This window comes from Camelus ferus, chromosome 22 (genome assembly GCF_009834535.1).
Source record: "Camelus ferus isolate YT-003-E chromosome 22, BCGSAC_Cfer_1.0, whole genome shotgun sequence".
Taxonomy (NCBI): Eukaryota; Metazoa; Chordata; class Mammalia; order Artiodactyla; family Camelidae; genus Camelus; species Camelus ferus.
In genome coordinates this window covers 17,210,986-17,233,725 of record NC_045717.1, presented here as the reverse complement: position 1 = coordinate 17,233,725, position 22,740 = coordinate 17,210,986, and the positions used below count along the sequence as shown (strand labels likewise).

The window sequence follows — 22,740 nt, the reverse complement described above, 5'->3', positions numbered from 1 at the left end:
GACCCAGCCATGGCCTCCAGAGGGCGCTGCTTCCCTACTCATGGTACCCCCAGGCTCCTCCTTCCAGGCTAAGAATTGAATTGGGTTAATCCACATCTCTTCTGTAAGGTGAGCATGATAACGTTAGGCTTCGGAGAAGGCAGAGGAGGTTTGGAAATCCCTTGGCTTAGAACTTCGCTCCTTCTCAACACATAATGATAATTACGACTATTCCCTAAGAACACAGATGGAAGAATATTTTACAGTTTTACTACAGAGAATTTTAAACACTCACAAAAGTAGGCAGAGTGGTATAAGGAGCCTCCAGCCTCAGCCCTGACCACCATCACCCACCCCACCCCACCCCGCCAACCCCACTCCATCCATCTCACCATCTGGGATTATTATTTTGAAACAAATCCCAGTCATTTTATAAATCTTATCATTCTGTAAATATTTTATTCTGAGTCACTAAAAGTTAAAGACTTGGGGGGAAAAAAACTAACCACAATACCATTATCACGCTTTAAAAATTTTGCCAGGAATTCTTAAATACCCACAGATTCCAATGTGGCCAACAAATGGGGTTTGCCTCTTAGATCTGTCACTCCCTTGCCTAGAGAACTTGGACAAATTGTTGAATTTCCCTGAAGTTTATTTTCTTCATCAGGAAACCAAGGTGGCAAACTGAAGTCCCCAGGTGGCTGAGAATACAGGAGACAGTATGTATGTTAGCACCTGAAACTTCAGAGTACCTCGAAATATAAAAACATGATTATGGTAACGTGAATATGGTAACACGACAGAGCAGTGGTTCTCAACCAGGGGGAGGAGGTGGAAATTCTACTCCCCCCGACAGGGGACACTTGGCCACGTCAGAGACATTTTTGTTGTTGGTTGTCACGACTGGCATCTGATGTGTAGAGATCAGGGATGCTGCTGGACATACAAAGGTGCACAGGATGGCCCCCAGCAAAGAGTGATCTGTCCCCGAGTATCAGCAGAACCAAGGCTGAGAAAACTTGCTCTAGGGACTTAGATTTCATTCATTCATTCATTCATTCATTCATTCAATGTTTCACTTGCTGAAACAATGACATTGGAAGCTTTGATTCCTGACTCTGCCACTGGTTGAGTGAACCTGAAAAACAGTAACTAACTACAGCCAACATTTCATGGGTTCTTTTCACTCTCTTTGTAAATGCATTTCCTCCTCTCACCCACCCAGGAGGTGGTTAAGAAAACTTAAGCCCAGGGAGGCCAAGTGGCCCAGGTGGGGGGTTTATCTTTCTGGACCTCATTTCCTTCCCTGGTGGGAGAGGATCGTGATGTCCGCCTCTCAAGGTTGTTGTGAGGACTGCCCTCCGCAAAGGGCATCTGGCTGGGATGAGCCTATTAACCAGGCACACAATGGTTAACCACCAAGTCTGGCTAAGTGCCCAGCTAAGTCGGGGGCCCAAGGGCCAAACAATTTCTTTCATTATCCCAGTTGCTGGGAGAATTGGCAGGGAGAGTCCTGTGAAGTACCAAGACAAAAGTTACTAGGATTATTGCCGGGAGCTTGCCTTCCGGGCAGCACCGGCCCAGAAAACTTCCTTCTCCAAACTACTTGCCCAGAATGTTCTATATTGTCCCATCCACCACCAGCAGGAGCCAGAGGGAGGCTGGAGCCCCCAGGGGAAACCCCTGTCCTTCCTGGGGAATCCAGTCTTGCTTAGTTGTCTGCGGTGACAAACAGGAGTCAAGAAAGATGGACGACTGTGGACGAGCTTGCTGATGTGATAATGATTTACTCAGCACCTGCTATGTGCCAAGCACACTGACCTTGGCGGACAAGGTCTTTGCCCTCATGGAAGTCACATTCTCGCAGGAGAGACAAGCAGTAAACAAGCAAAGAAGAAACATCAGCCGATGGTGAGTACAGTGCAGAGCATTAAAATAGGGTGGATGGTATTGGGAGTGATTTGGGAGGTCATTGAGTAACAGGGTGGTCAGGGAGAGCCTCTCAGGAGGTGGCATTTCAGCTGAAATGTGAATGACATGAAAGGACGCAGAATTGATAAAGAAAGAAAGAAAGAAAAGGAAAAAAAAAAAAACCAGAATGGAGAGTTCAGGTATAGCATGTGCAAAGGCTCTGAGATTGAAATAAATTGGCTGTGTTAGACCAAGGGTACTCAACCAGGCAAGATGCTGCCCCAACATGGGGACACTGACAATGTCTGGAGAGATTTTTTCACAACTTGGTGGGGGAGGGGCTGCTCCTGGCATCCAATGGGTCAAGGCCAGAATGCTCCTCAATAATAATAATGCACGGTATGGCCCCCACTGCAAAGAATGATCTGGTCCCAAATTTTAGCACTGCTGAGACTGGCAAACTCTGGGCTAGAGAATAGAAAGCAAGCCCAGTGTGAGCATCAAGATCAAAACCTTGGTAACCAAGGGAATGTGGGCATGCACTGGAGTCCCAGGGAAATGAGAGAAGAAAGGGAGATTTAGGGGGTGCAAATTCAAGGTCAGGAGACTGGTAAAGAGGTGCTAAGAGAAGGCCAGGGCCAAAGCTGTCTTCCAGAGCTGGGGCCTGGGTGAGATCAGCAGGGTGTGTCTGAACCAGCAGGTTCAGTGGATTGTGGGAAGATGGCTGGATCGCCAGGCTGGCTTTGGGGGCCCTTGGAAGACAGGGGACCAGACCAGCACTCACTTACAGACTCTGCCTTTCCAGGTTAGTGAGAAATTTCTCACTCTAAGCCTCAGTCTCTTCATCCATAAAATGGTGACAGTCAACTTGTTACGGAAATGACAGGCCAGCAAGAAACAAGCACCACTTGGAGAGTTGGAGTGCTCAGATTTATTACGCCGGCAGGCTCAGAGGGGCTTCTGCTCCGAAGCTCTGAGCACCTCCAAGACGTGCGCGTGAGGTTTTATAGGGTTAATTACAAGCTTGGGGTATTCGGCCAATAGGCATGGAACAGCTTTAGCAGCATCATTATCACAAAAGTAGAGGCAGGGAGGCAGCAAACCAACATTTCAAGGCCAGATATGTCTCTGAAAATCCAGCTGGCTAGCAAAAAAAACATGAACAGGGAATCAGCAAACCAACACTAATTAACTTAGATTTACGAGTTAGCCCAGCAGAACTCAGATCAGTAATCCGACACTTGTTACATTTAGATTTGTGAGTTAGCTTGTTAGCCCAGCCCGGCTTTTCCTTCTCAAACTCAGTGTCACAATATTTATCAGGTCTGTGCAGGAAAGGACTAACTCAACAGGCCTGAGTTGTCCACACTCTGAACATGAAAGTTTAGGCCCTTGCTCCTGAGAGGTGACCTCTAAGCCCTTGGAATGCCCTGCCTGATAAAAGTGTCTTGGTTTACCTGGGGCCCTTGGGATATGCCAGATAGTCTATGCTAACAATGTGCCTTACAGTTGGGGTCCTGGACCGTGTGGTATCAGATGGAACTCTGGAGGGACTGGAGACTGAGGTCAGCCACGTCTCTGTGACCAACGCCCAGTGAAAACCCTGGGCACCAAGGTTCAGGTGAGTTTCCCTTGTTGGCAGTACACCATGCATGTTGTTGCACATTGCTGCTGTAGAATTAAAGGCTGTCCATGTGACTCCGCTGGGAGGGGACAATCGGAAGCTCACGCAGGTTTCTCCTGGATACTGCCCCATGCACCGACTCTTCCCTTGGCTGTTCTAATCTGTATCTTTTAATTTTTTTTTTTTTTTTTTGGTGGCTTTCTCAAAAAGGCCCTCATAACTACCCAATCTCAAGTAGAACCTGCTTGTTAATCTTTTTCACGGAACGAATATTCTTACATTCACAGTCTCCTTTCAGCTCACTGTTTTAACAATAAAACATTTACAAAAGGGAGGGAGCATCAAAGATACCTTGAGTATAGCTGATTTTCTCTTACTTAGAAGAGACATTTTGGAGCTCTGAAAGAGCTCCAACCAGGACGTCCTACCGGGACGGCATCATTTCTGTTATTTACTGGCATTTAGTATGGAAAATGCAACATTTAAAATGGTCAATCTTAAGTTGTATAAAAACTTACATAATGAGTAAGTCCGTTTCCCTTCCAATCAAGGCCTCTAAACTCTTTGCCCAAAGGCAACCACTGTTAACCTGTGTCCTTTCACTGTAATGAACCACAACTGTGGGTAGGACAGCTTTTGTGAATTCTGCCAGGCCTTCTAGTGCATCCTTCAAATCTAGGGTGCTCATGGGGACCCCTGAACAGCAAAGTCTTTGCTGGGTGGGTAAGGCAGGGAAGGGAAGTTGAGGCAGAGAAGAAAAAGGGATGAAAAAGTTCAGACTGTTAGATGGAACTGTTCGTCGAGTGCACGTATATAAAGTGGGGACTTTACATAGCTTTCTCCCAAATGCTTTGTTCACATTTTGTTCATCATGGACATGTTGGCATTTTTTTTTTTTTGGTTGTTAATTTGTTATGAAATTTTTTTTTAAATTATTTATTTATTTTTGCATTCTTTTTTATTGAAGTATAGTCAGTTTACAATGTGTCAATTTCTGGTGTGCAGCATGTTGCAGGCATACACGTACATACATATATTTGTTTTTATATTCTTGTTCATTATAGGTTACTACAAGATATTGAATATAGTTCCCTGTACTATACAGTATAAACCTGTTGTTTATTTTATATATAGTAGTTAGTATCTGCAAATCCTGAAATCTCAATTTATCCCTTATCACCCCATCTACCCCCAATAACCATAAGTTTGTTCTCTATGTCTGTGAACCTGTTTCTGTTTTGTAAATAAGTTCATTCATGTCTTTTTTTTGATTCCACATATAGGCGATATCATATGGTATTTTTCTTTCTCTTTCTGGCTTACTTCACCTAGAATGATGATCTCCAGGTCCATCCATGTTGCTGCAAATGGCATTATTTTATTCCTTTTGAGGCTGAGTAGTATTCCATTGTGTATATATACCACATCTTCTTTATCCAATCACCTGTCAAGGGATATTTAAATTGTTTCCACGTCTTGGCTATTGTAAATAGTGCTGCTGTGAACATTGGGGGACATGTGTCTTTTCAAAGTATAGTTTTCTCTGGATAGATGGCATTCGTTTTGATTTTCAGGCACACCATGCTTCCTTATGTGTTAATCCGGAGGTGAGTGCCTCTCTCTCCTCGCCCTAGCCCACCCCTGGTGATACTCACTCCCATTTCACAGATGATGCAGCTGACGTCCCAGGAGAAAGGCCTCTAGCTTAAGTCCTCCAGGAAGGCGGTGGAGGAGCTGGCATTCCAACCAGGCCCATGGACACCAAGGTATACACTCCTCCTCTCTGTGGTTTGTTAACATTGAGAGACGGGTGGGCAGGACTCAGATTGCCAAAGCATTTTCAATAAGGTAGAATTGTGAGAAAGTCTTTCCCTGGTCATATTTTTGATTATTTTCTCCCCAGCTTTATTGAGATATAGCTGACATATAACATTGTGTAAGTTTAAGTTATGTAACGTGTCCGTTTGATCCACTAATATATTGCAGAATGGTTCTCACCATAGCATTAGCTACCATGGCTCCATCATGTCACATAATTACCATTTCTTTTTTTGTGGTGAGAACATTTAACTCTCTTAGCAACTTTCAAGTATATAATACAGTTTTGTTAATATCTTCATGCTGTACGTTATATCCTCGGACTTACCTTATAACTGGAAGTTTGTACCCTTTGGCCAACATCTCCCCATTTCCCCCTCCCTCCGGTCCCTGGCAACCACCATTCTACTCTTGGTTTCCATGAGTTAAGCTTTTTTAGATTTTCTGTATAAATGAGATAATGCAGTATTTGTCTTCCATTGACTTATTTCACTTAGTATAATGCCATCAAGGTCCATCCACGTTGTTGCAAGTGGTACTTTTTGACTATGTCAAAGAGCACATCTCAGGATAGGATAGGTCTTTAACTGCTTGGTCCTTGATTGGATAGGTCCTTAACTGCTCCTCAGAAGACTGGCTAATCTCCATTCTTATCAGAGGCTCCACACCTCTGCAGGCGAGGAGATTCGACTAGGGTTAATTTAAAGTTGGTTTCTCAGCACTGCTGACACTTGGAGACAGATCATTCTCTGTGGTGGCACCATCCTGTGCATCGTGGGGTGTGAAGCAGCATCCCTGAGCTCCACCCAGTAGATGCCAGTAGCTCCCCCTCCCCCAGTCGTGACAACCAAAAATGTCTCCAGACATTGCAATGTCCCCTGGGGGGTAGGGGAGAAGAATGGCCCCCAGCTGAGAATTGCTGGCTTAACTAGTACACCTGGTGGCCAGAAGGTCATTGGAGGGGACAGTGAGCTCAAGATGGGGTAGGGGCTCCCATTAAGTGCTCATCCTTCAGGCCCAGAGCTGGGCATGGCTCCCAGCATCCCACTGCCTCCCTCTGCACACCTGGGCCCAGGCTCAACTTTCATGGAGCCCCTGGGGACGCAGGTGTTCGGGAGGCTGGCTGGTCCCCAATGCCGAGCGCCAGGAAACCACAGTTGCTGTGGTGAGCGCTGAGCTCCCGGAGCGAGGAGCTGTTGTTTGAGGGGTAAAAGGCTTTAGTGCCTGGAGGAGCCAACATCCAAGGGCCTTGGGTGGGTGGCCACTATCCAACATCCCCCTGCTGATGCTGGCAGACCAAGCAGATCAGCGGACAGCTGCTGGTTCAGCTCCCCAGGGGCACTAGAGGTGACAGGGGGCCTCAGAGGGTGAGACAGGTGCCCCACTCCAGATGGCCCTGCCCGACTGGCCTCTCAGGAAGGCCATCTGGCCGCTGGTGTGAGGTCTCTGAGGTCCAGGCCCGTTCCTGGGAAGGATTGTCCAGGTGGGCGGGCAGCATGATCATCAGCCCCCTCAGCCCGGGCACCCGCCGGCGGCTTCTCCAGGGTCAGGCAGGCCCCTTGCCGGCGCCTCCATCCAGCAGCGTGGCCATCTTCATCAGCTCTACGGTCTCAGGTAAGGGGCAGGGCCGGGCTGGGAGCTCAGGGAGTGCCAGGGTAACGGGAAGGGCTCGCAGGGTCTTCTAAGAGACCTGGATGTGAATGCAGCCTGATCAGTGACCCATGCTAGGGACTGGTGGAGAGCCTCCCTGACCCTCTGTTCCTCCTCGATAAGGCAGGTTCAGAGCCTGACTTGATAGAGTTGTTGGGAGTGGCAAACAATATTTCAACTATTATTAATGATGAGCATTCTATATGCTAGGCATAAAAATCCCAGAGTCTTCCTACAGCTGCAAAACTGCATGACTGGACCCTCCTCACTCCCCAACTTCACCTGGTGTGATTCTCACCTTGACCACGTGTTGTCATCATACTGGGCTCCAGCAGATCCTGGAACTCATGAAGCCCCAGGCCCCATCAGCTGTAGTTATTCAGTTTAAGTGTTTATTTAATGCCTGAGTCCTCCAATCAGGCTGTAAGTTCCATGAAGAGAAAGAAGACATGATGTGTGCTGATAAATTTTTAATAATCTGTCCTCCAAAATTAAACAGAAAAAACCACCAAAACACCTGACTCATACTGTCTGCCAATTTCCGTGGTGTAAATTCTCCCACCATGGTCAATTTCCAGCTGCCAGTGTGGCTTTATAAACACAGAATCAGGGCAGAGATGTGTGGTAGCTCACCATTCTCTGAGATTTTCCAAACACGAAGTCCCTAGTTGTAAACAAACTCATGGTCAAACGTAGTAAAATAATGTAGAAGTGATGAGTTCTGAGTATTTGTGATTTCCACTTTTACTGTAATGTGTTCCATCCTAAGTTCAGGTGGTTTCATTTTTCTTAGTGGCGGTTTGAACAAAATTCCTGATGATTTAGCAATCAGCTCTCCCAGGCCAGCAGGGGCCCGGCTCTGATATACTGTGCTGTCCACGTAGGTCTTGTTTGCCATTGTGCCCTTGATACTGGGCAGTGTCTGGGCATAAAGTAACTTCCAAGTTGATATTTTATGGTCAAGTGTAACTTATCTGTGGAATTTATAAGACAGCCATGGGAAGAGGGTAGGAGACAGATCCAAAGATTGGCATCCAGATCAGGTCCTGTGCTGGGGACTGGGAAATTTCTTTGTACCAGTGGCTTTGGGAGCCCTTGCATGGACACTAAAGTGACTTTTCCCTGGCTACATGGAGAAAACAAATGCCTCTTGAGTACCTATGTTGCAGTAAATGCTTTTACTTGTAAGCCTCAGTGGTTCCACCAACATTTAGTGAGCACCTGTGTTGAGTGTGGAGAAATTAGCAATGACCTAGATGAGCAGAGGTTCTTGACTTTGGAGAGCTTGCAGACCTGCAAGGGCAGCACCCCATTTTACAGAGAAGGGAAACTGAGGCTAGCCTGACACTTGGCACAGTGAAGTCAGGGATGGGAAAAAGTCTTAAGAGTCCAGGTTTACCCTAAATAGGGACGCCAGATTTAGCAAAAATAAAAAAAAAATCATCACCATGCTATACACCAGAGGCTAACACAACACTGTAACTCGACTATACTTCAAAGAAAAAAAAATGAAAAAAAATCCAAACCCAAACAGCAACAACAAAACCAAGACACACAGTTCAATCTGCATTTGAGACATACAACGAGTAATCGTTTAGTATAAGTATATTCCAAACAAGGTGGGAGGGTATAGCTCAGTGGTAGAGCACGTGCTTAGCATGCATGAGGTCCTGGGTTCAAGCCCTAGTGCCTCCATTAAAAATAGATAAATAAAACTAATCACTGCCACCAAAAAAATTTTTTAAACTTTAAAAAAGCATATCCCAAACAGTGCGCAGAAAGGGACATACTTATGCTAACAAATGATTTGTTGTTTATCTCAAATGCAAAATGAACAGGGCTTATCAGAAATGCAAATTCTGGAATCCACGGAATGGGCTATACTTATGCTATCAGATCTTTCACTGTTTATCTGAAATGCAAATCAACTGGGAGTCCAGTATTTTATCTGGTAGCCCTAACCTAAAATGACCAACCGTCCTGGTTAGCTGGGTTTAAGGGGTTTCCTGGAATGTCGGTTTTAGCACTAACACCAGCAAAGTCCCTGGCGTGGTTGACCTCGTGCTTTTTGTATCTTTTGATTTGCCAGTGGAGGGGCGCAGCCTTGGTGGAAGCAAATGAAGCTAAAAATAGAGCTGTGGGCCAGGGAAGAGTTCTGGGTTCTTCCAATTCATCCTCCATGCTGTTCCTTGCAGACATGGATGCAGAGAGGGAAGCCCTACAGAGCTCTGCCTACCCCGAAGTGCAGACCTTCTGCCAGAAGCACGGCCTAATGTTCGAGGTAATTGCCTGCTGGCCCCTCACTGCCTCACTGTCAGGGAACAAGGGTGTCATACGGGAGGACCCTTTGCTCAGAGGGGCTCCGAGCTGGTGATGCACCACGGAGATGAAAGTCTCTGTAAAAGACAGGAGGAGGGATTGCCACATGGGCATCGTGGTCAGCAGGGGCGGTGTGACACAGTGCTAGGAGTGGATGCCTTGAGACCCTGCTCCGTGGACATGTCACTTTTGTTGTTTTATCCTGCACCCCCACTCTCCCTGCACTGGGGCATCTTCAGGGGGGCGTGTAAGAGGGCCCTGGGATGTTCTTGGGGTGGGGGGAAGAGGGACGTGGAGGTGAGACGCACCTTTTTTCTGGGACGCAAATGGTGTACCAGCTGAGCAGTCACCACTGGCTCCAGAGTCTCCTATGACTCGTGCACTGGTCCCAGGGTGGGAATGCCACTGCCTCCACGGCTCAAAGCCGAAACTGACAAACCATCTTTGGCATCTCGGCTTCAGCTGACGCTGCCTCTTTGCCATTTATGATGGTGATTCATCGCATCAACAGCTCCCACCATCATTTTTATGTTACTAAGAAAGCAGCAGGGCTGCGATGGGAATTCCACTCTGCCTGCCTCTGATCATGAGACATAGTTCAACGCAGAGGGACTAAAAAGGAAAACATAGGCGCTGAGAACAGATGAAATGCCCCATGCTCATTCCGTTAATATCCACCTGGTGCTGTGTGGCAAACACAGTAAACATCCTCAAGACAGTGGTGGGGAGAGACTAAGGTTCTTGGCCGAGGCTGGTGGCTGACTTTTTCCCCTTCTCCCTTTCCTCCTCCAGCCACCTGCAGAATTGTAGTCCTTTTACCCCACGCTGTAGTTTATTAAGAATTTTATGTCTTTCCCTCTGGACCAAAGAATTTAAGGAGGCAGGGACCATTCTGAATCCCATCCCCCTCTCTTCAGCCCAGCTTTCCACGGGGTCAGCTTCACTACTTGAATTGGACCATTTTGCCTGGGTCCCCTCCAGCCAGCAGGCAAAATTGGACTGCAAGTGTGCGGTTGCCAAGGAGACTTTGCCACGTCTGATTTTAGCCAAACAAAAACACTCCTTTGCAAAGAAAGCTTTGCAAACAAGTGTGGACATGTCCTTGTTTAAAAAGGAACAGCTTGAAAATGCCCAAGTTTTTTTAAAAAATTTTTTTAATGTTTTTAAGAAAACTGGATTTTGGAGTTTAGTTTTGCAGAAAAGTTGCTTACATATGCCCCACTTTTCCCTCTATTGTGAACATCTTCCATTATCAGGGTATATTTGTCATAACTAAGAATGGACATCAGTGCATTACCAATAACCAACCTCCAGGTGATACTTGGCTATCACCAGGTCTAACATTCATGTCCTCGCTGGTCGAGGCCCCTGGCCAGGGAACCCTGTTGCATTTAGTTGTCAAGGCTTCCCAGTCTACACTGGTCTGAGACTGCTTCTCAGTTTTTTTCCTTTGCACTCCTGACCATCACAGTTTTGGAAAGGTCTCCTCAGGTGTCCTGTGGGATGTCCCCAGTCTGGATCTGTCTGATATTTTTCTCATGATTACATTGAGATTATGGGTGTCATTCAAGTTCTTTTAATCCAGACATCCTTCTTTGGGGAGAGGCTGTCAAAAATTATTAAAAGAAACGTTGCCTTTGTCAAAGGGAATTGAAACAAACAAACCAACCCACCCATCCTGTCACCTTCCTGACAAACCCATGCTTGCAATTTCCAGGTGGTTGATCTGAGGTGGGGAATTAGGAACAGCGAGGCCACTGACCACATGACCACGGAACTCTGCTTGGAGGAGCTTGACCGGTGTCGGAAAACGTCCATAGGGCCAGCTTTTGTTGTGAGTCTCCTGGGAGGGATGGATTAGCTCTTCTTGTTCTAACACCAGGATATGGCCCCTACTTCTCAGCCAGACCTGTCAGTGGAGGGAAGTGGGTGGCATTTCTGCTATCATACCCGGTCTCCATAGCCTGCCTGTGGCAGGCATTGCTAATGGATCACAGAACTCATTTTTCTGCAGAGCTAGCTGGGATCCAAACATTAGCAGTCAAGTGGAAGCAGCAGGTAAGTTGGAGAGCAGAATGTTGAAGCCCAAAGGCATCTTAGAATTGCTCTGAACCTTTCCTCAGCTTTCCCACCTCCTCTACTTTGTCTGGGTAACTTTGACATCATAGAAAACTGTAGAGAAGGTGGAAATCTACAGGATATGGGCCCTATGGTTTTGGGAGCAGGCTCTGTGGCCCTATCTGGAGCCTACCTTGAGGGAAAACTTCCTCTGACCCCAGGCAAGGCCAATTTTTCCACGTTATGGGGTCTTCTCTCCTCCTCAGCTACCCTCCCTCTGACACCAGAACAATCCCCAGCTCACAGTGAACAGTCTGAGTTATGATCAGCAAATGATATTCCAGAGTTTTGATTTATTACACCGTCAAGTTCCAGATACACCAGGAACTATGGCATTTTGGCTCATAAATCCTAGAGCAACGGTCAGCACACCATAGCCCATGGGGGCAAATCCAGCCCCCTACCTATTTTTGTAAATAAAGCTTCATTGGCACACAACCACACATTACATGAATATGTAAATATACATGAACATGTAAATATTTCATGAATATGTAGATACCACACAAATATATAAATAGTAAATATTCATTTACATATCACCCAAGGCTGCTTTCCAGCTACAATGGCAGAGCTGAGTAGTTGCTACAGAAACCTTCCAGCTTGCAAAGCTGAAAATACTGAGTTTGGCCCTTGATGGAAAAAGTTTGTCCACCCTTGTCCTAGAAAGTAAAGAGGGAAAAAGTCAAAGTATTCTCTGCTCAAACACACTTGCTTAGTCACCAAGAAGCTTTTAGCAAGTTCCCAATAAAAAGAAAAATCCTCTTGAACCTCTCCTGGAGATAAGAATGTGGGAAGTAGGCGAGAGTGGTCCCCATTATGAGAGCTGTTTTCTAGGGAATTAAAGACAAATAGGCGAAATCTGTTTGGCCTGAAAAATTGCACTGTCCCATGCGGTAGCCACGAACCACATGTGGTGATTTAAATTTAAATTAATGCAAATCAAGTAGAATTAAAATGTTCAATTCCTTGGTTGCACTGGCCACACTGCAGGGGGTCAGTAGCCGCACGTGTCAAGTGGCCACCGCACTGGACAGCATGGGTAAGATCGCTTCCGGCGTTGCCGAAGGTTTTAGCGCTGCCTTAGAGATTAGGTCTCCTTAAAAAATACTAAAACCTGGGCAGCAGACTTTCTTTCTTCACTCCGTATCAAGTTTCATCTGTACAATCGGGCTTGTGTTTTCATTCTTTTCTTCTACACTTTTCTTTCTTTATTGGTGTCACCTTTTCTTCTTTTTCCGATTTTATTGAGATATGATTGACATCCAGCACTGCCTGAGTTTAAAGTGTACAGCATGGTGACTTATGTACATTGTGAAATGATTATTAAGTATGTTTAGTTATCACCCATCAGCTCATATAGATACAAAAGAAAAAAAAAGGGAAAAAAGGCTTTTGTCCCTTGTGATGACAACATTAGGGGTCTACTCTCTTAGCAGTTTTCAAATATACCCTACATATGACTCAGCTATAAAAAAGAAAGAAATAATGCCATTTGCAGGAACATGGATGGACCTAGAGGTTGTCATACTAAATGAAGTAAGCCAGACAGACAAAGACAAATATCACATGATATTACTTACATGTGGGATCTTAAAAAAATGACACATATGAACTTATTTACAAAACAGAAGCAAACTCACAGACATAGAAAACAAACTTATGGTTACCAAAGGGGAAGGAGGGAAAGGGATAAATTAGGAGTTTGAGATTCACAGACACTACTATATCTAAAAGAGATAAACAACAAGGTTTTAACTGTATAGCACAGGGAACTATATTCAATATCTTATAATAACCTATAAAGAAAAAGAATATGAAAAATTATATATATATATATATAACTGAATCACTATGCTGTACACCAGAAGCTAACACAGCATTGTAGATCAATTATACTTCAAATAAAAACCACCCAACCAAACAAAAACACCCAAATATACCCTACAGCAGTGTTAACTACAGTCATCATGTTGTGCATTACATCCCAGGACTGATTAATCTTGTAACTGGAAGTTTGCATCACTTTTTAAAAATTATTATTGCTTTAAAATACATCCTAATGTTTGAAAGGCTCTACCCTCTGGTGATACCCTGTGCATCAACTTCACAAAATTTTGTTTCCAGCCTGCTAATTTCATTTTTCAAATGAACCTGAGGATTGATCATTTCGTTGAATGTCAAAGGGAAAAAGAAAAGGAAAAAAAAAAAAACTGTAAAGAAAAAGAGGAGATGGGGAGAAAAAGAACTCCAGGAGGAATTTGATTTTGCAACCCAAATTGCAGGCGGCCAAAAGCACAACGCAGCTTCCTGGTGGCATGAGGGACAGGAGGGAGGATGATCTCTGAGCATCCGCCAGGCCCCACCGGCCCAGGGACTTTGCACATCCTTCCAGAAGGGTTCCTTGGGCTGCAGGCTGACCTCTACCCACTTCCTACTTTCCTCCTGAAGCAGACATCTCCCCTCTATCTCCCAAGAGTTATGGCATCATTCTCCTTTAGTGGCTCTGATTTGGGGTGCTTTCCACAAAAAATCAGAGATGTGGTGGAGCCCCTTGGAGAGGTATCTCTCCAGTAAATAAGTCATTAGGCAATGCAACAGGGGACAGCTCCCCATGGCATTTCCTTCTAGAGGCTCTGGGTCTCTCGGGCCACCTGCAACTCCAGCATCTCCAGAGAATTGCTCCTGGTGGCTCTGTTACCAAACTCAGGCTTCATTGCTCATTATTTAAGAATCCAATACTGAGAAACAAGTGGTGTGTAAAGGGAAAGATAGCTTCATTGAGGAAGTCTGGGGAGAAGGCAGACTCATGTCCCAAAGAACCAACACTCCCTGTTGCTCAGGGAGCAAGAGTTTTTAAAGGGGAGTTTCAGGGGCGCACAAGCCTGGGGGCTGGGGGAGGCTACTTGCAGAACAGCACAGTTAGCTCTGACAGTCATCTTGAAACTGGTCATGCAGTGGTCTGATCAGCGTCATCTTGACTGTTTTAAGTCTGGTTAATCTTCAACTCCAGGTCAATTTGTTCCCATTCCCTTGAGGCCACGTTTCTGAACTGTGCGAGGAGCAGCTTATGTCACCACTAGTCTGGTCATCACATAGATAACTTCTTCCACCTGGTGGGGGTTTCACTATCTGCAGAACAGCCCTTAGGATGTGGCTTAGAATATTATCCATAGCCCTTGAGGAGGAGCTAAATTCCTTGACTTTGCTTAAGGGCTGAACTGTTATTATTTTGTCTTGTTTGGCTATTTTCCTTTGCTTCTGCACTTTCTCATTTCTCTGATTAAATTTATTCTTTGGCTAAAGTACTTCTACAGACAAGAGGCAGGCAGAGGATGTCAGAGGTGGTGGGCGGGGGGGGGGGGGGCTCTGTCCCAGGAAAGCCCTGTAGGGTCCTGCTCAGTTACAGCTTCTTGATTTTCTCTCAAGTTCCTCCCATTCCCCTTGCTCTTGTCCCACATACAGGAGCACCTTGTACCATCTGTCTCCTCGAGATCTCTGGTTTGTGGCTGGCTGGCTAACTAAGCCTTTTTCAACTCCTTTTGCTCCTCTAAGGCTCTTCTTGCAGGAAAGGGCCCCTGGAGAGTAGCATCCTCTTCAACATCCCATCATCATAGATTCTATTTATCCAAGTTTCCTGGGTGCACACACCTTGAATATTCTGAAACAACCTAATGAAGAGGGGAGGGGTGATTGCTTCTGAGACAGGAGGGAAGGGGGCAGGACATAACCATTAAAAGAATGACACAGTCATTGAGGATAGACATAAATTGATTAGAACCAGTTAAGTCCAAGATGGTGGAAGATTTGACTTCCAGTAGACTTTGAGCCTTATTATATGCTCATTATAATACATTAGCATGCTAAATGACACACCCACAGGTGCCATGACAGTTCCAAGGCTGACCAGTAAAAGGCCAAAAAGTGGGTGGTAGCCCAATTCCAGAAAATCCCCTCCACTTCCCCAGAATAATCCTCCCACTTGTTAGCAGGTGAAATTACCCAGCCCATAGACACTGACCACCCCGCACCCTGGGGCCCCTCTCCTTTTGAGATGGCTCACATTCTGCCTATGGAATGTGTATCTCCTAAGCTGCTCTCAACTTCCAAGACAACTCCATCTCCCGGGGCCTCTCTTGCTTTCTGAGACAGCCCACATTCTGTCTGTGGAGTGTGTATCTCCCCAAATAAACTTGCTTTCAACTTTATTATGGCTCGCTCTTGAATTCTTTCCTGCACGAAGCCAAGGACCCTCACTTGGTGAGGTGCATCCCGGGGACTCGCCTGAGACCTGGGACATGATTATCCTCTTGAGCCCCATTTTCCTGCAACACTTCCATTTTACATAATGAGGAAACTCAAGACTTTGAGCCCGAGGTCCTTGGCCTCCTCCAGCCTAATTCTCTGGTGTTCCAGTTTGCACCTTCTCCAAGCATGCTGGGGCAGAAAGAGAGCCTCCTAGTGTTCTCAGCAGTAAGATCAAAATCTTAAGTTCTCACCAAGCCCTACAAAATCTTCCCCGCAGATGGCCTTATCTCTCTTTACTGCCACCTCCTTGTCAGTGCTTAAGCTACCCCACTGGTCCTTTGCCACACTTCCTGCCCCAGGGTCTTTGTACGTGCTGTTCCCCTGCTTGCCAACTGCTCTGCCCAGGGCACTCCTTCTCATGTCTTATTCTGCAGCTTGATCCTCATGCCCTCAGGGGAATTTCTCTGACTCCACAGCCCACTTGTAACCCACCTTACCATCTCTTCCTAGTGCTCTGACAGCTGCAGTTTTGACACTGGTGCAACTCTTAGATTGATGCCAGCTTTTCCTGTTAAAGACTCCTTGGTCTAGGACCAAGACTGTCTTGGTCACTGATGTTCTGATGTCTGTTGAGCAGCTGTCATGGGCTTGGCTCAGTGTAGATCTGGGGGATGATTGTGCTGAGAACTCAGAGGTTCTATCCTCGGATCTAACCATCTCCCTTTCCTGGTTGACTCTTAAACCCACGACCTCGAACCACTTCCATTCTGCCATTATTCAGCCCCACAAAACCACAGGAGTTTTTCCAGCAAAATGTTCTGTGATACTTGGTGCTCCATCAGATTCAAAATTTACCTGTCCCATGTCCCATGCTCTCAGGTGCCTCTGTATGCAGGTCCTCTAAGGCTCTGCCTGCACTTCTTAATGTTATCTGAAACCTGGGCTCGCCTCTTGGTGGTGGTGACCCAAGGGGCACAACCAAGCCGAAGATCAGGAGAAGGATTTATTATTACTTGCAGCAAGTAAGGAGATCACTGGGGACCTTTCCCAAAGCACTGTCTCCCTGAACAGCAACATTGGGGAATTTTTAAGTGAAGGGGGTATGCATATTCATGAAGGGGCTTGAGTAGAATAGAATTCAGCATAGAATTGGGGCAAAGGTCGACAGAGTCCAAGCTTTAGTTGATTGAAGTCTGGGGGATCAACAGCATCATTCCATCCCCTACGTGGGTGTGGGGTCTTAATTCCTGCAGAACTCAAAGACAGATTATTATGTATATCACTTGAGGAGGAATTAGGATTGTGTTTTATTGCTGAACTATTGTTTCTTGACTGCTTTTCCTTTGTTCCTGCACTGCCTCACTTCCCTTAAGATCACTGATTACTGAGACCCGTTGAAGGGCCAGCACTGTGGCTGGGCTGAGATCACAAAATGGTTTAGGCCAAAATGGTTTCGCTTACATCAAGAAAGCCATTTCTGGTTCTCCTTCTCTGGGGACCTCCTAACCTATCTGCTTACATTACTATAATTATCTCCATGGCATGACTGGCAGGCCTGTTTTAGGGGCTCGGTGTGCCTCGCCCAGGGTCACAGAGCTGAGTGCCCAAGCCGAGATTTGAACTCATGCCCCTCCCCTCTCTGCCAGGCCCTCATAGGTGATCAGTACGGCCCCTGTCCCATCCCCGCCCTGATTGATGAGAAGGAGTGGGAGGCACTGAGGGCTCAGCTGACTGCCAGGCCACGTGACCTGGAGCTGGTGGCACGACACTTCCGGAAGGACGAGAATGCTGTGCCCCCTACCTACCTGCTGCAGTCCCTGGGCATCAGGGAGGCCCGTGGGCCCGAGGAGGCCACCCTGAACTCTGCACTGCGTTCCGGAGCCCAGGAGGCCTGGAGGCTGGGCCTCATCACCCAGGAGCAGTGGCGCCGCTACCACCGGTCAGGTGAGGCTGCCAGGACTCCCCCTGGGGTCCTCCCTAGCTCTTGTGGGTTCCTACCTAGGAGCAGAATTGCTAGGTCCTATGGTAACGCCATGTTAACTTTTTGAGTTTGGTGGCACTGTTTTATGACGGAGCTGCTGCTCACGCACGATCTCTATGTTGCCTACACCAGTTTCATTGATTAATCACAGCTAAATCAGTGCTATGCCAGTGTGGCTTCTGGAACGGCAGCCTCAGCATTGCCTGGGAATGTGCTGGAAATGCAAACCCAGGGGTCCCCATCCGGACGTGCGGGATTGGAACTTCTGGAGGCTGGTGCCCAGTCATGTGGGTTTTGGTGAGCCCCCAGGAGACTCTGGCAAACTGCGGTCTTCAGGCCAAACCCGGCCCACGGCTTGTTTTTGTACATAAAGTTTTATTGGAACGCACTCGAGCGCATTCGTTTGCATGTTGTCTACGGTTATGCCAGGTAACTCTGGCACACGTTAAGCTTGAGAACCAATGTTACCATCCCAGGAATGTGTCTCCTAAGGGTCCTTGTTCGAGCCAGCTGATGACGTAAAGCTGACCACACTCTCTTCCCATCTCTTCCACCTTTGCAGTCATTGAGTGGGAAATTGAACGGGGACTGCTGAGCTCGACAGACAGGGACCAGGGGGTGACCGTCTTCCTGAGAGAGATCCAAGACCTCAACAAACACATCCTGGAAGACTGTGCCCTCAAGATGGTGGACCGGCTCGCAGACGGTTGCCTGGACATGGATGCCCAGAACCTTCTCTGCAGCCTTAAGGGGCGCATCACCGACATGCAGCCTGGAGTTCTCAAGGCCCACCACCTGGCATGGAGTCGAGACCTGGTGAACCCCAAAAACAAGGCTCATGCCCGGTACCTGAAGGAGCTTGGGGAGCAGTTTGTGGCCAGAGCTAACCATCAGGTCCTCGAGTGCCTCCGGGAGCTAGAGGCGGGCAGGCAGGAGTTGGCGTGGCTCTACCAGGAGATCCGCCACCACCTGGGGCTGAGTGCCGAGGCCACCCGGACCTTCTGTGGGCGCCAGGAGCTCCTGGCCCAGCTGGGGCAGTGGCTCCGGGAGAGCAACAGCCATCCTCACCCGCCTCTGGTGATTTTTGGACCCCCAGGCATCGGAAAGACGGCTCTGATGTGCAAGTTGGCTGAGCAAATGCCGGTGCTGCTCGGGCGCAAGACGGTGACCATGCTGCGGCTTCTGGGGACGTCACAGATGAGCTCCAATGCCCGCGGCCTGCTTCAGAGCATCTGCTTCCAGGTGTGCCTGGCCTATGGGCTGCCCCTGCCCCCTGCCCAGGTCCTGGAGGCCCACACCAGGGTGGTCCAATTTTTCCACACCCTCCTCCACACCGTCTCCTGCCGAAACTTCGAGTCCCTTGTGATCCTGCTGGACTCAGTGGATGAGGTGGACTCTGTCCACCGTGCTCGGAGGGTCCCCTGGCTGCCTCCCAAGTGCCCCCCGAGGGTCCACCTCATCCTCTCAGCCTGCTCAGGACAGCGGGGGGTTTTAGACACGATGCGGCAGGTGCTTACGGACCCAGGGGCCTACTGGGAGGTGAGACCCCTCTCCGGAAACCAAGGGCAAGAGATGATCCAGCTCCTGCTGGCAGCCTCGAGGAGGACACTGAGCCCCATGCAGAGGGACCTGCTCTGGGCCAGCCTCCCAGAGTGTGGGCACCCGGGGCGGCTGAGGCTGGCTTTCGAGGAGGCCCGAAAATGGGCCTCCTTCACCGTGCCCGCCCCACTAGCCTCCACCGCTAAGGAAGCAATGCACCAACTGTGTGCCCGCCTGGAGCAGACACACGGGCAGCTCCTGGTGGCCCATGTGCTGGGCTACATCATGTCTTCCCGGTGAGTCTCTGTTATTTTCACCTTTTGGTCATTGAGATAGAATGCATGCACTCTTCTCGAAGGGCTGTCATAACAAGCCACAAGCTGGGTGGTTTAGAACAATGGAAATTTATTCTCTTACAGTTCTGGAGGCCAAAGTCTGAAATCAAGTTGTCTGCAGAGCTATGCTCCTTCTGACAGCTCTAGAGGAGAATCCATTCTAGAATTTTCTCGTAGCTTCTGGTGTTGCCGGCCACCCTCCACATCCCTTGGCTTGTAGACACATCTCTCCAATTTCTGCCTCTATCATCTTGTGACCTTCTCTCTATCTGAATTTTCCTCTTCTTGGAAGGACATCACTCGTGGGATTAGGGCTCTGTTCCATCCAGTATGACCTCATCTTCACTTGACTACTTCCCCAAAGACTGCTTTCAAATAAGATCATATTCTCAGGTTTCCCATGGGCATGAATTTGGGGGAACACTATGCAACCCAGTACAATTCATATCATCAAGTTCTCTCTTTTAAAGTGGACAGTTCAGCATTTAGAACATCCACAGTGTGGCGCTACCACGAGCCATCTCCAGAACAATTCCTCACCCCACCAGGACACCCTTTCCCCTAACCATCACTCCCCCTCCCCCAGCCCTTGGCAATCACTAATCTGCTTTCTGTCTCTATGCATTTGTCTAGGATATTTGTTTGGCAAGCGTTTTACTTAGAAATGCTTTCAAGTGATAGACTAGAAGAACTCCCAGAGTGCAAAAATAACATGAAGAGCGCTTATATATCAGTTTCTTAGCCTTGGTGTTATTGACATTTGGGGCCAGGTCAGTTTTTGCAGTGGGCGGGGCCGTCTTGTGCACTGTAGGACGTTGATCAGAATCCCAGGCTTCTACCCACCAGATGCTCGTAGTAGCCCCGAGCTGGGACAACAAAAGTATCTCAGGATATTGCCAAGTGTCCCCTGCAGGCAGAATAGGTCCCAGTTGGGAAATACTACCATACACCCTCCCCCTGAAATCACCAATTTGCCATATTAGCTTTCTCTTTTCCTCTCTCTCCATCTCTTTTCTCTCTCTCTCTTTCTTTTTTCCCATCTATCTATCATGTCTCTATGTACACACATGCACACACATGTAATTCTTCCCTGAACCATTTGAGAGTTGATCATAGGCACCACTCCGCTTTACCCTTAAGTACTTCACATATATCCCAAGAACAAGGACAATCAGAACACCGCATCACCACAGGACAATGATAAAACTCAGGAAATGTATCATAGATGCAATAATATTATTTAATACACAGTTTATAGTCAAAATTTGCCAGTGGTCTCAAAAGTATCCTTTATAACTGTCCCCTCTCCTTGGCCCCAATCAGGATCACATGTTGCATTGAGTTGTCAAGTCTCTTTGGCATCCTTTAATCTGGAACATTCTACCATCTGCCTTTGTCCCTTTGAAGAGTCCAAGCCAGCTGTTTTGGAGCTGAGCACTCCTTAACCCTCCATGGGTATGCACATCTCAGGTCTTGGTTTTGAATCAAGACTTTGATTCAGCAGGTCTGGGGTTGAAGCCTCAGGTCTTGTATTTCTCCCAAGCTCCCTGGCGGTGCTGATGCTTCTGGTCCAGGGACCACACTTGGGGTGGAGGGGAATTGGTACATTGTTGCTCCATCTGGGTTGGTCTGTCTCCTCGTGTTGACGTTCAGGTTAAACCTAGGTGATGTTTGGACATTCCTGGGCACGGATTTTTTTTCCTACTGTAAATTTGCAACGTTCCCCTTTGTAATTAATAAGCAAAGTGTGGGGAGATGTCAGAAAAATCGTTTTAAAGCAAATTTCTCTAAGGGGGAGGATATATCTCAGTGGTAGAATGCGTGCTTAGCATGTATGAGGTCCTCGGTTCAATCCCCAGTACTTCCATTAAAAATAAATAAACCTAATTACCCCCCTGCAAAAAAATAAAAAGAAGTAAAGCAAATTTCTCTGAAGAATTGACCACAAGCATGGGCCTACATTCAATTTCAGGCTTTGTAGCATGAGATTCAGCAAAAAGTAAAGAGGAAAAATCCGATTCCAATGTGTTTATATAATTTAAAGGAATGAATATCTATTATTTTTATTTTTTCTTTTCTTTTTTATTGAAGTATAGTCAGTTTACAATGTTGTGTCAATTTCTGGTGTACAGCATAATGTTTTAGTCATACATATACATACATACATTTGTTTTCATATTCTTTTTCATATAGCTTACACAAGATATTGAATATAGTTCCCTGCCTACAGAAGAAACTTGCTTGTTGATCTATTTTATATATAGTAGTTAGTATCTACAAACCTCAAACTCCCAATTTATCCCTTCCCACCCCCTTTCCCCTCTGGTAACCATAATTTTGTTTTCTCTGTGAGTGTGTTTCTGTTTTGTAAATAAATTCATTTGTGTAAAGGAATGAATATTTAAATGCAGTTGCTCCTCATAACTGAATCACCTTGCTGTACACCCGACATTAACATTGTACATCAACTACATTTCAATAAAAAACAAAATTAAAAAAAATAATAAATGTGGTTTCTCCAGCTCAGGGAAAGTCTCAGGGCTTCAAACTCCAATAAACCTGGGTCATGATGGTCAGAGATGCCAGGTGTGGAAGGTGAGTCAGAAATAATGAGCAGGAGAGAGGAGTGTGTTCATCAGACACACCCAGCATCCCCCAGGAGGGTGGGATGGAGCCAATTAGCAGGCACACCAAGCAACGAAGCTTTGCCTTAATGCAAATGGCTGTCAGAAGATACTCAAGCCCATCCTCAGAAATGCCAGACAATGCAGTTTTGCTTCTTCTTAGTTTAGGGGGCAGTTTTCTCTTTAAGACCTTTGTCTTTTGCCACAAAACAGTCAAAGAGGCAGCGATCAGCCCAGTGAGGGGGTCTTTTTGTTTGTCAAGAAAAGAAACCCACTTATGCTATCTTGTAAGGAATAAGGGTTTATGCCAAAACCATGGGGGAAGCCCAAGGAATGCAGGATGGGAGGACGAACACCTTAGCCAGCTCCAGAGGACATACCTCAGATGTCATGTTGCACCCCAGATTTTGTGACTGATGCCCCCAGAGTGGGGGACTGGCCTGGACTCTACAGGGAGCTCAAAGACAGACCGAGGAATGCTCCAGAATAAGAGAGTGGGCCATCAGGCCAAACTGATGAAGTCTACATGGAAAGTGGGGTTGCCATGGGAACTGGAAAGCTGCAGAATCAGGGGAGGTTTCTCATCCCCTG

At 46.9% G+C, this 22,740-nt stretch overlaps 1 protein-coding gene across 1 annotated transcript in view; it reads left to right on the top strand.

The window, feature by feature from the left end:
• The first annotated feature begins 1,637 nt into the window (after positions 1–1,637).
• Positions 1,638–22,740, top strand: part of NWD1 (NACHT and WD repeat domain containing 1) — a 62,730-nt gene continuing 41,627 nt past the window's right edge. Inside the window, 8 exon segments of the mRNA XM_032465351.1 lie at positions 1,638–1,893; positions 3,403–3,514; positions 5,186–5,283; positions 9,181–9,229; positions 9,232–9,266; positions 11,022–11,138; positions 17,317–17,614; positions 18,214–19,486. Of these exon segments, the coding sequence (XP_032321242.1) occupies positions 5,272–5,283; positions 9,181–9,229; positions 9,232–9,266; positions 11,022–11,138; positions 17,317–17,614; positions 18,214–19,486 (1,784 nt within the window). The 5' untranslated portion in view covers positions 1,638–1,893; positions 3,403–3,514; positions 5,186–5,271.